The 16026-nt window shown below is 35.3% G+C and overlaps 1 protein-coding gene across 1 annotated transcript; it reads left to right on the forward strand.

The window, feature by feature from the left end:
• Positions 1-1268: 1268 nt before the first annotated feature.
• Positions 1269-2062, forward strand: LOC121247254. The gene is made up of 2 exons (XM_041145630.1): positions 1269-1485; positions 1740-2062. The coding sequence occupies exons 1-2, from the start codon at positions 1269-1271 to the stop codon at positions 2060-2062; spliced, it is 540 nt and encodes a 179-aa protein (XP_041001564.1).
• Positions 2063-16026: the final 13964 nt, after the last annotated feature.

The following is a 16026-nucleotide window of genomic DNA, read 5'->3' on the forward strand; positions in this document are numbered from 1 at the left end:
GGCACAACAAGGATTGTGCTACCTTTTTAAAGCTCACACAAGATGATTCCTTCTATCTTGATCTAGATTTGGGTAGTGGTTTGGTCCAACGAATGTTATCTCTAAAAAATGATTGCATATTTTGTGTGAAACACTGCTCATTGATCAATCTGCTCTATGTAATTTAATATGGTGAAGATGTCATATCAGAATGATCATATATAATTTAGTCATGGGGTTAGATGCATGCCAGCGGTACAAGAAAATTGACCATGATGTTAATCTGAATAGTAGAGACGAACTAATATTCACACATGTCTTTGCTGCACTGATAAATATATATATATAATATATATATATATATAAATATATAAAATATATATATTCATAAGAATTTATAAGTATATTTTAAGTGATATATGAAATAATTTTTGCTGAAATAAGTGTAATTTCCATTTGCTTGGAAATGAAAGATACGGGATATGGTCAAGAATCCCAAAGGTTTGCATGATTCTTTGCATATATTGAGATTGCTTATTCTTGTCTAGAATGGAAACATACACTCATGTAAACTACTTCCCAATGCTATAGGTCAGTCCTGTTGGTCTATTCCCCAACTTGTCTTGAGTTTTTAACGTAATTCCACATCATATAGTAGAGAATGGAGCATAACAATTCTTGGACTGACGGGAGTGATAGTGATGATCCGATGGAGCCCATAGATATCATCAACGTTATTAGGATACTGTCCCACGGACACAGAAGGAATCACCCAAGGCCATAACATAATATAGGCCTCCGAGGGCATCAATATATTTTAGGAATTTTAAATGGCCATCCAGATAATTGCAAGATTATGTTTCGTATGGAGGTACGTACATTCTACTATTTATGCACATTGTTACGTAACAATCACTTGGTACGTGATTCTAGAAGAGAAGTGACGGTGGAGGAAGTTGTGGGTATGTTTTGCCTTCTTGTGGGCCACGCAGAAGGCCATCGAATTGTTGGGGATATGTTTCAATATTCGACACAAACAATCAATAAAAATGTTAGAAAAGTGATTAATGCATTATGTGAGGTTGGGAGACATTTGATTGTGCCAACTCCAAGGGACAACGTGCACCCTTTTATTTCAAGCAACCATCGTAATTATCCTTGGTTTCAGGTAACAATTTGAATTGAAACTTTCTTGTACAACATACAATGTAACAATCACATCATGCATTAGTTGGTTGTGTACGCCAGTCGGGATTTATTTATTGAGTTGATAGGGATGCATTGGCGCGATGGACAGTACGATGATACCAGCTGTCGTCCCAACTGAGTTGCGCGAGGCATATCGAAATAGGTTGGGCCGAGTTGCCCAAAATGTGTTGGCAATAGTTGATTTCGATATGAAATTTATATTTGTTCACACTGGATGGGAGGGATCCGCGCATGATGCACGTGTGTTCCACCATGCTGCAAGTGATCCAGAAGCCCGTTTTCCATGGCCACCAGAGGGTAATTTTCTTTTTTATTAACTTTGTCAAATATTTTTAACTTGTAACTTTCATTTTTTTTGCCTTTATATTAATTGAAGTTTGTGTTTTGAAAATAAATGGACTCTCAGGTCAGTATTATCTTATGGATTCAGCTTATCCATGCACTATGGGATTGCTGCCCCCTATCCAAGAGAACGTTATCACCAGAGTGATCGTCACAATCAGAGGGGTTTTCATGGTATAAAGATTATTTTAATTACTGTCACTCAACAGTTTGTAATATTGTAAAACGAACATTTGGTGTTATAAAAGAACGATTCACCATTCTCTCCAACATGTCTCCATATTCGGTTGGGTGGCAAGGACTGATTATTACAGCGTGTTGTGCACTGCACAACTTTATTAGATCGGTCACTCCCGATGACTGGATATTTCAAATATGGAGTACGATGCATTTACCAGTTATTGAGCCTGCGGTTGGTGACGGGGCATCCTCATCTGCTCATGTAGACTTGTCAACTGAAGCCCAAAACAATATGGCTGCGATTAGAGATGAGATTGCCATTTCTATGTGGGAAGCAAGGGGTGGCCATTGATGGTGTTATTTAAGAATTACGCGTGTATTTAATATTGATATTTTATTGTTGGCATTGAAATTACCTTTATTTTCGACAACTGATGTATTTTATGCGAGCAATGAATTTAAACATGATACGATTGTTGATGTGGATTGCTCAATCTTTCATCATGCTAGACAGATTATTTATTTAATGACAAATGGTAGATGAATTACGTTATTGGATTTGGTTATTTACTTATTTATTTATTTTTACTTGTTGGGTTTAATGGTTGGTATTTTTAATTTTTTTCAAATTGTTATAGGTTTGACGATAATGGGTTTATTAACACATTAATTTATGTATAGCAAATCTCACGCGAATAATTTTAAATATAAAAAAAAAAAACTTATTCGTCATCCATGCATCACATTTATTTTAATATTTTTTTCTCTTTTTTTTAACGAGTGTCTGCTGTAGTAATAATAAATAGCAAAAATCATTTTCAAAATATTATGAATGACTCAAACAAATATTTGATAAAAAGATTATAGATAGAAAAGATTTTAGCATAATATTTTTAAAATGAGGTTGTGGTGTTTTTTTCTAGTTTATAAATATTTCTAATGATTCAGCAAAATATATAATAAAAATAAAAAATAATTGCACATGAAAGAAAAATAATGGAAGCATGAAACAAAAACAGGAATTTAAAAAATTATCCGAAAACGCTAGGTAGGCCCAGGAAAACGCCGTTCAATCTCTTGAAGCCGTTGTTCACTGTTCATGCGCGGGCTTCAATTCCTATTCAACAGCTAACTTGTCTTTAAAAATAATATTATTAGTTGTGGCTCCCACAACAATCAATACTTAAAAAAAAAGTCAAACTAATCTTATCTCATTTCTATAAACAAACACAATTTTATCTTATCTTATCTTATCTTATCTCATCTATACTCAATATATCTCAATACTATTCACATATATTCCAAAAAATCTCATCTCATCTCTGAAAACAAACGAGGCCTAAGCGTGCTTTAAGGCGATCAAGTGTGCAATTGGCATTGAGTTTAGTTTTACAAACTCATTTGCAACCAATGACCGACATGTGAGGGTCACGAGGTACAAGAGTCCACATGTTGTTGTCATGCAAAGCTTTGAGTTCATCATTCATAGCTTGAGACCAACCCGAGTGGGTGAGAGCGAAACGAATGGTTTTGGGCCTTTTGGGTATTTGAGAAGTATTATGAATATTAGTAGACTTGGGATTGGGTTTGTAAATCCCATGCTTAGAGCGAGTGATCATTGGGTGCCCAGAGATCATAGGTAAAGAAGAAGTAGAGATGAAAGAAATAGGTGGGGTGAGGGAAGCATATGAGGGAAACATGTTGGGTTGAGATTGTGGAATGATGGTGGGTGAAGAAGTGACTAAGGGTGGTGAAGGATCAGAGCAAGGAAGTAAAGTGAGTAAGGGGTCAAGGGGACTAGGTATATCCGGCGTAGTGGGAGAAGGAGTACTAGAAATAGGTGGTGGAGGAAGACTCCACATATCAAAAGTAGATAGAACTTGTTCTATGGGAGTTGGTAGATGTAAATTACCTAGATTTTTAAAAGGGAACGTACATTCGTCAAAAACCACATGTCGAGAAATGAGAGTGCAGCAAAAAGATGGGTAATATCATTTGTATCCTTGGTGTCGATCACTATACCTGAAAAAAATACAACAAGGTATTTGGGTCAAACTTTTTTTTTGGCATCCCAAGTATAAGGATAGCATTTAGACCCAAAAACACGTAATGAGCTATAGTCAGGGTGAGTTCCAAATAAGATAGAAAATGGAGATTGTAAGTCAAGAGAAGATGATGTTAAGTGATTAATGAAGAAAGTTGCGGTAGAAAAGGCTTCAACCCAGATGTGCTTTGGGACACCACTATGAAAGAGCATAGTCATTCCGAGTTCGTGAATGGTGCGATGACGATGCTCAACAACGCCATTTTGTTCGGGGGTATAAGGACAAGAAAAATGGTTGAGAATACCTTGTCGTTGAAGATGAGACATAAATTGATGGTTAGAAAATTCACCACCCCCATCATATTGATTTTTTTTTTATTAAATTGGCTCATATTTTTCAAATAAGAGAAATGTATTAAAAAAATTGGATTTTTTTCGCAAAGGAATAAGCCACATGTATTTAGAATGAGCATCCACAAGACATGCATAATAATGAGATTTGCCAACAGAAATAGCAGGAGCAGGTTCCCATATATCACAATATATTTTTTCAAAAACATCATGTGTAACACTAGAAGATGTTAAGAAAGGTAGTTTACTAAGTTTGCCAAACTGGCAACTTTCACAAATAGATGACATTCTATTAGAACCAACAGTTTGAATAAGACCATTAGACTTGAGGACTTGAAGAGTGAAGGCCTGGAGATGTCCTAAACATTGATGCCATACTTCTTTAGAGACCGACTGGAACCGGGTGGAGAAGTGAGCTTCATAGAAAACTGACAATGTATAGAGGTTACCCTTCCATTAATCAATCAAAAGGACGCGGTTGGTCTCCTGTTCCTTAACAGCAAAATCAATTCTATAAAATTCACAATTATAAGGATAAGTAAGTTGGCCTATTGATAACAAATTTTTGGCTAAATCAGGAACTAAGAGGACATCTTTTAATTTAATTCGAGATGTGACATTACCAATATATGTGTCACCAATATGCGTAATAACGTGTGAACTACCATCTCCAACAATAACAACATCATGACCAAAATAACGATGAAGGTTGTCAAGTATACCTGCATTACCTGTCATGTGAGACAAAGCATCATTGGTATGCATGATTAAATCTGTTTCGACATTTAAGAGCCACATGTCCTTTTTTTCCACATATTTGACAAATGTCCACCCGAGTAGATTCACGTCCTAAGGTAGAGGAATTAACTCGATCAGTTGTCGCACTAGTAATATTTGAAGTGTGAGAAATAGAGTTGGTGTGTGTGGTGTTTGTGGTTCATGTGAATCCACAACCCTAGAAGAAAACATGCGAGACTGGTTTTGCCCATTGTTGTGGTGGTCTTTAACACTAGAGTGATTAAATTTCTGTCCATAGAAAGCAAAAGTAAAGCCAAGGGAATCCTCAAGTAGTGAAGAGCATATCCCAAAGCCTTGAAGCGGAGGGATCAATTTAGTTTAAGTGGGCATGGATAGCTTCAACACAGACGTCATGAAGGGCTCATACTTGGCCCCAAGGCTATTCAAGAGAGAAAAAACCTTCATTTTATCTAGCACAAGGTGGCCAATAGTAGCAAGGCTGTCTCAGAGGCCTTTGAAGGTTCGTAAATGCTCAGTGAGGGAGGTGTTCGGTTCCTTTTGCAGATAAGTGAGCTGCTGAGTAAGATGGAATTCACGTTCTTGTGAATCTTAAGCATAGACTTCTTTCAGAGAGGACCAGACTTGAGATGCAGATTCCAGACCAACAACCAAACTCAATGCCTCTTCTAAAAGAGTGTGTATAATTCACCCATGAAGTAAGCGATTAGATTTACGCCACCGAAGAAACTCATCACTGAAGGAGCTCTGATCAATGCCAGAAGTTGCATCAAGAGCACCATATTTTGGAGGTGTAGAGCTCTTACTGAGAAGATGATCAACCAGGTCTTAGCTCTCGGCCAAGGCCAAGATTTGCTCATGCCACAGTAGGTAATTGGAGTTAGTGAGGCGCAAGGTAACAAAATTTCCAACATTGAGGGAGATGCTAGCTATGGGAGGAAGACTCTCTTACTTTCACATAGGCTTTGGTACCCTGAAGACAATCAGCACAAGGTGTTTGAGAAAAATACTCAGTCACTGTGAGACTACTAAGAGTGTTTCTTCTATTATTTATAGACTATGTTTGAGCCTCCCAATATAAAATACAAGCTATACTTTACCGTTATACATTATACAAAATAAGATACTATATTTAATGATTTTTTAATCTTGAAAATATTGTATAGGTAGCCTTTTGGTGCTTCCCATATCTGGCAAGTGTGTTGAGGCCGTGATTGCAGGAGTGCCATTGAGACTATTTCTTCTATGTCTTGAGCAGGATGATTTGGGTGGCCTGAGTTAATATCTCTAAGATTATTACAATCCTCATTTCGTCCATAAAACTTATATTATTTATTATCTAACTTTAGTTCATAGCGAGATCGTGTCTTGCACATCTGCAAATGAATTTTTTGTTCCATTTTGAGTCAAACCTACTAAACTAGATTGTCATGCCATTGAAAAATAGTATGTAGTTAGTCAAAATCTATTAAAATGGAGCCAAACTTAATTTGTTTTTTCTCTAATTCCACTATCATTTTCATTCCATCTGTTTTAACATGCAAATTGGCTTTTGTTAAGATCTCGAAGGTTAAAGACTTAACCAAATTAGTATCCAACAGTTTTAAGAATTTTGGATCAATAGTTGGGTCTTTAATAATTGCGTTGCACACCCAACTTTGTAGAATCTTTCCTCTCCATTTCCGTGAGAAAAACAATTGTGTTGGGCTCCGATTATTAGTGCTATTTCTAGTTGTGTTGGAACCAATAAAGGATTCCTCATGCATGCTCAATGTTGGAATGAGCGTTGGTAGACAAAAAGTGGAAATCTCATTGCATTGTTATTGCCCAAGCTTTTATACCACTTCTTAGGGCTGAGAAAAAATCCGACAATCCGACTCCGAATCCGACTCCGCTCCTGGTCCACTCCGACTCCGACAAGTCGGAGTCAGAGTCGGAGTTTTTTTCCTATTGGAAATCGGAGTCGGAGTCGGAGTCATTGACGAACCGACTTCGGCTCTGCTCCGATCCTCCTCCGACTTGGCCCTCCGACTCCGCCTCCAATTTTATACATATTTTATAAAAAGATATGTGTCTTTCTATATATTAATCATTTAAATTTTATACAACTATACCTTATATAGTTAGTTAAACTCAATAATATACTAATTAAATAATATATTTATACTATAATATATAGACTAAATTGACTAATAAATAATAATAGTTTAGTATATGAATATGTGTAAATATCATACTATTACAAACTTAAAATATTACTAATTTACAATATTAGTAAATATCATACTATTACAAATTTACAATATTACAATATCACTAAATTACTAATGTAGAAATATAATAATATGTAATACTAATGTATATATAATATACTATAAACACTAAGATGCATAATAACATCAACATGTAATACTAATGGAAAAACACTAATCTATAAATTTATAATAACATATAATACTAACGTATAATAACTAAAGTATTATTCATATAAATTTTATATAACAATATCTTGTATTAATTATATTTATTGACTTAATAAATTCTCAACATATTCATTTTGATAAATATATTAGTAATACTAATATACATTAGTATATTAAATCACTAACATACTAATAGTATGATACTATAGTATTAGTAATTATACTATAAGATATAGTAATAGACTAATAGTATATTATAGTAATACTATATTATATATAAAATAGTAATACTATTTTTTGAATCTTCATTTCGTATACGGTGCCTTTGTTTATTGTAGTGATTAGTTGGATGTGAATATGTAATCGTGGATGATGGGAGTATATGTAAAAATATGACTTTCTTTTTATTTTTAATTCCTGAATGCATGTTAGTATGTTACTTGTTTTATTTAGTTGTATTTTTTATTATAATCAAAAGTTTAACAAGTTTAGATTGTAACTTTGAGAAAATTGAAATTTGAAAGCTCAAATTTTTTTTTTTTTAAAAAGTGGGTCAAATATGAAGTTAAAAAAGACAAAAAAAAAAAAGTCCAAAAATCCGACTCCGCTCTGACAAGTCGGAGTCGAAGGCGGAGCGGATTCTGTACATCTCGGAGTCGGAGTTGAAGGTTGGGCCCAACCACCTCATGAATAGATTGAAGATATGAAAAGAGAATGACTACTTCGAAGGAGTTGGACCTCTAAGTTTTTATAAAATATTAAAATATCTTAAAAATAATTTTATGATAATTATTTGCCTTGGTAGCCACCCTTTTTTTTCAAAATAAAATTTAGAAAATCTAGCTACTTAATTTAAGCCAATTAAAATATTGCTACAATGAATATATCATTACAAATATAATATTAGTTAAATATAAGATAAAGTATCTGGTGCATAGGATTGACATGTCAAACTCTTATAAATTTTCAAAACGAGTTGCATATGGAATCCAAATTTAAAACAAGACTAACTTATTGGAATATCGGCATTCAAACTACCAATTCCCTAAGTAAAAATAATCTTAGATATGAAAAATCTGAATCACTCATCTCTTTTTCTCTCTCATCGTTGCGATCAACTCCACTTGTTTACCATCCATTGAGCTCGGATTTGCGACTTCAGAAGGAAAAGATTATGCGTGAAATTAATCATGATTTAAAGTACTATTCCTTTCATATCAAGTTATGAGCATTAGATTATATTTCTCAATCTAAATACAACCTGTTTAACTTAATGGGTTAGACCTTAAAATCGTAACACGACTCATATAAATAACTAGTAACACAACACGACCCGCATAACCCGTTTAATAATAAACTTTTATTTGGTTAACTTGAGCACGACTCATTTAACCCGTTTCAATCCGTTTCAACACGTTTAGTCGGTTTCATATAAATGGGTTAAATTGATCAGTATATTTATTTTAACCCATTTAATATAATTTTATATATTAGACATGAATAAATCATTTGCAATTACAATTGATCAAATATTTTATGATCAATATCAAAACCAATAATACATAAGAAAATTAATATTTTCATAAAATAATTAAGTAGTTAAATACTAATATTAATAGAAAAATTCTATTTTCAAGCATGTGTGTAAACCACACCTAGTAAAATGCTTACATGATATATTTGATTTTGAAGATAAATTTTAAAACTTGAATCCTACAAATCAGTGCAATGCAAAAGTTAGCTAAGTTGTCTAAAAAAATGTTCTACATTAGCTTTGCCATAAATCATTCAAAATGGACATTTGCTACATTTGTTCAAGGAATATGTAAGGAATTATACCTTTAGGCCAAACATTTTTAATCGTTATTTTCTCTATTTTCCCCAATGGTCATCTTCAATGTGGGTTGAAAAAATAATAAAAGAATAAATTAGCCAACCTTATACCTAATGCAATATGGGACGAAATTGGTTGAAATTAATTAAATCCATTTAGTTGTTCTTTTTAACTCAAATTTGGGTGTAATTATGCACAAGAAAATACATTTTTTTAAGAAGATGAATGGTACCCCAAAATGTTATTGATTGTCCTTATTTTTGGTAAATGAACATCTTTTACAAAAAGAAAGTCTGTACAATTATTCAAACTAAGTAAAAAACAAATATGTTTGTACGACATAGAATTGAAATAGATCTAAAAACAACAAATTACCTAAATCGAAAACAAACCAAAAAAATATGATAGATTTGTCTTGGAAGTTGTAGAGTTGAAGAAAAATATGCATTAAATGATCCAGCGTCCCCTATATTTGCACATCCGTTCGCTACACCATTGCCATCTCTAAAAACGTGACATATATATCTTAAAGGATATAAAATTGTATAAAACTACCATATTAGTTCATGTTTTCCTTGCTGGAACTAAGTTACCACCATTAAGGAACTAAGTTACATACAACAATTAAAGCTCCGGATTGGCTTTTGAGGCACTATCTATGTTCAATTTTCTTTTATCAGAATGAGAAAACATCCAATGAACCAGCAATGGTCTCCTTACTTTTATTTCAACCTTTGCGATGTGTACTGATGCAAGATAGGAAGCATCTTGTTTGGTATCATTTTTTTAGGTTTAATGAAGAAATTATCTCACAGTCATTTTGTAACTTTCCAAATAATGACAGAGGTTAGCTTAACAATATCATCATGCCGTGTAAAATTAATTTCAGGCCAACCACCACAATCCCCATAGAAGAAAACATGGAGCCATATGCGCAAGGAAAGAGATTTGACTGCCATTATTGAAAAAAGACCACCATGGATGTACCAAGTTTATCTCTTCATCTCATAGTTATACAACTTTCAAAAGATCTATGCAAAATAAGCACAAATGAATTATGTAAAAGAGAAAGAACTAAGTGTTGATGAATAATCTCACGTTGTCTATGGACAAGGTCTTGGGCATATTTATAAGGAATGAGCAATCCTCTCTTGTAGAATCAGTTTTATGAGAAGAGCTAGAATTATAAATTTCTTCATGGTATCAGAACTTACCACAGGACGAATCCTCGGCCACACTACTTATTATGTGACAAGGACCAGGAAAAATACTAGCCTATATGTGAGGGAGAGTGTTGAGGAATAATCTCACATTGTCTGTAGACAAGGTCTTAGGCATGTTTATAAGGAATGAACAGTCATCTCTTATAGAACAGGTTTTATGAAATAAGTTAGGCCCATGAATTTCTTCATTAAGTACATGAATATCCGACTTCTCAGTTATAAAACACAAATTGCATTTGAAAACTAGAGGGATACCACAAGCTTGTATGTTGTTATACAAAAGGAACAACACCATTCCATAGTTTCCATATAAACACAAAAATTTTAGGTGTTTCAAGATAGGGTTCCATAAGTTTTTTGAGAAGATGAATAAACTTGAATGAGGCCTTAATAAATCCCAAGCAAATCTGGAGTTGAGATTTCCATCATTTGAATGTTTCTAAACCCTAACATCCAAACCTTTCCTGAGCTTTATATTGTAACTTACTACTTCCTGCATTAAAAATGGATTATTCAACATGCGTAACTTATCCATCTTCCATCCTACCTCTGAACATAAATCTTTCAGCTTAAAATTGGGTGAGACTATAACATAACCTTTAGATGCTAGAGTATCATTTCCTATCCAATTACCAAACCAAACATTTATAGAGCCATCTTCAACCAGACATTGGCTTTTAGCTTGAATAATTGGGAACAATTTGGATATTGAAATTTGCATTGTAAATCTTTGACCACATCAAAAAGATTTCAAATCCCAAGACCACCCTCATGTGTTGGCTTGCAAATTTTGGACCAAGATGCCCATTTTTTGTTTCCAACATACCTTATATTCCCCCCCACCCAAAGCTTGATGCATAAACTCTTTTAGCTCCTTGTTGATGTCGTGTTTTGCAGCCTGAGTAGTGTCACGACAGCCAAGCTCACACCACTTGCAACTGAAAGGGAGAAGAGGCTCTGGTGACGTCTGGGTCACTCCAATGCCAAAGTCAGTGAAGAATCCTCATGTGATGGGAAAAGCTTAAAAAACTAGAGAAAATGGTAAAAGGGTCAAGAGAGCCTTCTCGTGGGAGGGATGCTGTTAATTATACTTGGTGGGCCCAACTGCCAAGGAAGATCGTGGTGTGTCAGGTGGTACTTGGGTCAGGCCTGCTACCGCCCCCTTCATGATAGTGTGTTAGGTCGTGCTCAAACTATCAGGGGAGATCGTGGCGTTTCAGGGCGTTCTTAGGCCAGACTTGCTGCCACCATCATGCCGTGGCAGGGTGTCAGGTCATGGTCGAGCCGTCCTTCGGTACCTCTGGCAGCATGTCGTTGGGTGCTGGGTTCCCTGACACGCATTAAATGTAACGTGTCTCAAGCCTGGCGTGCCCACGATCGAACACACCCAGCCGTCTGCGCCCAACTGCGATAGTTTGCAATGCATCTTATGACAGGGCTCGATAAGTCACCGAGCCCCGAGGCAATCACGATCCCAAGGCGGAGTGCTTGGCATGGTCGAGCTCGGTACTAAAACCTTTCTAGATGGGCACATGGTCGTGGGCTCAGTATGCAATTTCCTGGCCTGGGCTTATGGCCTACTTTAGGCTTTTGCCCGAAGGGCCTAGAGCCTTCGTGGCTTGATGTCTTCGGCCTAGGTAGGCCTAGAGCCTACTTTCTTTTTTATTTTCACCAAGAGAGGTTCATATAACACCCTTTTTAATCGACCAAAAAAAGGAAACACACTTGCTTGGATTTACTTTCTATTTCGAGGCCTACTCATACAAAGAAATGAAAAATATCAAATCCTACAAATTTGTCTTAGAACTATTAGCAAAGATGAGCAAATCATCAACAAAAAGGATGTGAGAAAACAAAATACCCCTTGGTATAAAATAAGGAGTGAGGACAGATTGTTGAACCAACTTACTTAATCCTCTATTTAGAGTTTCTTCACTATGTATGAATAAAAGAGGGTACAAATGATCCCCTTGCCCAAGTCCTCTGGAAGCAAAATAGTTTGCTTGAGTTCCATTCAACACAACTGAAAAATTAAGCCACATAAAGCATTGTTGTAGAAGAGATACAATGGAAAAGTTAAATCCAAACTTATGTATCATGCATGTGAGATAATCTTAGTCCACTCTATCAAAAGCCTTTACCATATCAACCTTCAAAATGACATTCCCCTTATGATCTTCTTGGACAAGTTGTTAGTGAGCTCTTGAACTAGAGCAATACTTTCTTAAATTAGTGTTCCTTTAACAAATGCACCTTATTGTGGAGATATGAGCTTTGGCATGAGAGATACAAGTTAGGTTGTTAAGATTTTAGACATAATATTGTAAGCAACTTGATATAGGTCAATAGGTCTAAAATCAACAAAACTTTGGGAGCTGTCAACTTTTAGCACTCAAGTAATGAAAAAATGCTTAAAAGGGAGGACGCCAAAGATCACCTTGAAAAAAGTGATCACGACATTATGCAAATATGAAACCAGCACATCCCAACAGGCAATAAAGAATGTTGAAGAAAGCTTCTCAGGCTTTGGGGTTGAATCTACAGGGATGGAGAAAACAACTTTTTGAACTTCTTCCAATGATTAGTTTTCAGCATATACAGGTTATCTTCATTTGTAATGAATAAAGGAATCGCTTGGGAAATCTCATGTGCATCCATGGTAGATTCTTTTGTAAGATTCTATTGAAAAAAAGCTACCACTGCTTGATGAATTTTGTTCTAGTCAAAAGTATTAGAACCATATCATCAGTTAAGAGAATCGACCACAAACTTTCTCCATTTATGTAACATCATCTAATGAAAAAAATTTTGAGTTCCTATCACCCTCCTAATGAAGCCAAGAAACTCTTGATTATTGCTTAAAGAAAATTTCTACTTGCAACAATACTAGATCATATTCATTCTCCAGATTTCTAAGTTTGTCACGTTCCTCAGAAGAGGCAATAAAATGAATGTGCAATTTCAATTTCTTCAACTTATATGATAAACGAAGCATATATGAGAAGACACAGTGCCATGCTGGGTACGTGCAATGTATGTGCACAATGCCCGTTGAGTGTTTGTTACGCATTGTGTACCTTAGTGTACAACACTAACCCATGTACTCCCCCTCTTTCTGCACGGTGCACTCAAAGTACACAGCATTCGCACCTTAAGTGGCAAGTAAATTGGGTTTCCAAATGGGCGAGGAAAGGTTTGCTCGCCCATTCTCGCATGAGTATTATTCATAAAAATAAAATTCAAAAGGTTGATAATACTTATCTGGAAAAACTTCATATGCTCGTTCAGTAATTTAACATGCCGAAAAATCATTCTTCTCCCACCTCCGATGTAGAAAAGTAATCGATCCCACAGATGACACTATCTATGGCAATCTAGGCCTCAATTGGTTTGGTGTGGAGCCCGCGGAGGTGGTCTGGTGCTGTTGTACGGTGTCGGTGTGTACATCCGTAACAGTGAAAGGAAAATAAGTACAGAAAAAATAAAGAGATGGAGACACACAGATTTTCATGATTTGATACTGGGTCTACGTTCACGGGGGTTTGGGGAGGGAAGAGTCCATTATAATATGCTTGTTTTACAGTCTCTCATCTTCATTGTACAATAGATATAAGAGGGTTATCTTCTTATAGAGATATAGTTGCTGGAGCTCCTGTCATGAGGTTGAAGAAGCCTTCCAGAAGAAGTCGAAGTCCCCTTGGAGAAGCTTGACCAAAAGTCCTTGAAGTCGTCTGGTTTCCCCCTTTTATCTTCTGCCCCTTTCATTTATGTTCCATCACCTCTCATTTTTGTCATATCTCTCATTGTCCCTCTTGATGGCATTATCCTAGCCAAATACCAATGTCTAACTAAACTTTGGCTAAGTAGGTCAAAAGTGGCTTTCTTTGTTTTGGAATTTTTTTGGATTTTGTTTGTGGCTAAGACTCATTGTTGTGGCACAAAGTAAGCTGTAAGATGGAGATGGAGATGGAGAAGAACTGGGTGAGGGGAGATGGAGAACGAACTGGGGAGGGGAGGAAATGAGTCTCAAGCAGTGCAAAGTGAGAGAGAGCAAGAGGAGGGATAGCACGGGGGCAAGGTGAGCTGTGAGAGAAGAGGGAAAAAAAAAAGAAAAGAAAGGTCAAGTGGCCTTTACACATCAAACATACAACTTAAACGAGAACCCCAAAACGGGTTCCCTAGCATTTCTCTATTTATTATTATTCATATAATACTTTTGGCAGATTTAAATAAGTAATAAATACTATATGACTCATTTTATGTGTCTATTTTTTTATATTTAAATTTCTCGATAAAAATTTGAGAAAAAAACTCTCATAAAACTATCAATCTTTGAGTTTTTAAATTTTTTTTTTTTTTTTTTTTTTGAGAAAGTGTAGTCAAGGTTTTTTTTTTCTTATCAAGCATATTATAGATTAAAGAGAGCTACAGAGTTTAAGGAGGATCCTTTCCACTATCAATATACAAAAACTAACTTGGAATATTATTTAAGGATAGGCTTCCAAAAACATGATTGGTAGCTGCTCACTGCGCAACAGAGTGCGCACATCGATTTTGGGATTGATATATCTTAGCAAATTTCCGGTCTCGATGAAGATTGGATATGTGCTGAATGTCCTTGATAATAGTAGATATGTTCCAAAATGCAGAAGTGTCTGGACTTTCAATGGATGAAATTACTGATTGGGAATCCCCTTCGATTATCTCTAAGCATTGAGTTGATGCCATATTGGCTGCTAGCAGTGCTGCTTTTGCTTATGCAATTAAAGGGATAGTGGTTTGTACATTTTCCGTTATTATTCCCAGAATATCTCCATTGTGATTTCTTCGAATTACTGAGACTACTGAAAATTGATCACGTACTGCTGCATCAAAAGATAAGCTTTGATAGTTTTGAGGAGGAGCATACCAATTTTCTTCTTTGCTTTGTTGATCAACTTTTTCCTTCCACACTGCTTTATAGTCTTCATAGATGCACTTGATCTGAATGCTTGCTTCTTCAATTGATAGAGAAGTGTGATTATGAATTATGTCGTTTCTCTTTCTCCAAATGAAATCTATCATTATGACTGCAAATAGTTGGAAGTGATGCATTTCCTCTTTTCAAAGCCCCAATTCTCTTTCCGGATAGATAATCATTTTGATCCAGTCTAATATAGAATCAATAGGCAAATTTGTAAAATTTAGAGGCCAACTGCTTTGTTGCTATAGAATTCTGTTGAAAGGACATTCGACAAAAAGATGCATCAGAGTTTCTTTCTCATGGCTACAAAATACACATTCTTCAGTTTCTTTACGGGGAATGACTTCACCATTTCTTGTTCTGGTAGGAAGAATATTTCAAAGAAGTTTCCAAATCAGTAACTTATGACGATCATGGATTTTAAGACTCCACATAGGCTTGAAGAGTATCATTGAAGCATTTTGCTGAAATAGAACTTGATCTTGTATTGTAGCTTGATATGTTGTTTTGACTGAATATTCCTATTATGATTTAAAGCCCAAACCACTTTTTCATGCTCATATGCTCGTGTTGGTATTGGGATTTTTTGAATTTCTTATATGCTTTGGTGATCAAAAAGAGCTTGCATTTTTGAAACATCCCAAATCCGAGGGTTATTTATAATAAGATCTGAAACTGTAAGAGTTTGATATTTTAAATCCATACCTTGGATTGGTTGTAGT

The sequence above is a fragment of the Juglans microcarpa x Juglans regia genome, chromosome 1S, assembly GCF_004785595.1.
Source record: "Juglans microcarpa x Juglans regia isolate MS1-56 chromosome 1S, Jm3101_v1.0, whole genome shotgun sequence".
Classification (NCBI taxonomy): domain Eukaryota; kingdom Viridiplantae; phylum Streptophyta; class Magnoliopsida; order Fagales; family Juglandaceae; genus Juglans; species Juglans microcarpa x Juglans regia.

What these genes read in the sequence shown, in the direction of transcription:
- LOC121247254 (XM_041145630.1), top strand. Translation starts at nt 1,269, where the DNA reads ATGGACAGTACGATGATACCAGCTGTCGTCCCAACTGAGTTGCGCGAG. An exon ending in TTTTCCATGGCCACCAGAGG is followed by an intron (nt 1,486 to 1,739) that starts GTAATTTTCTTT and finishes GTCACTCAACAG; the next exon opens with TTTGTAATATTGTAAAACGA.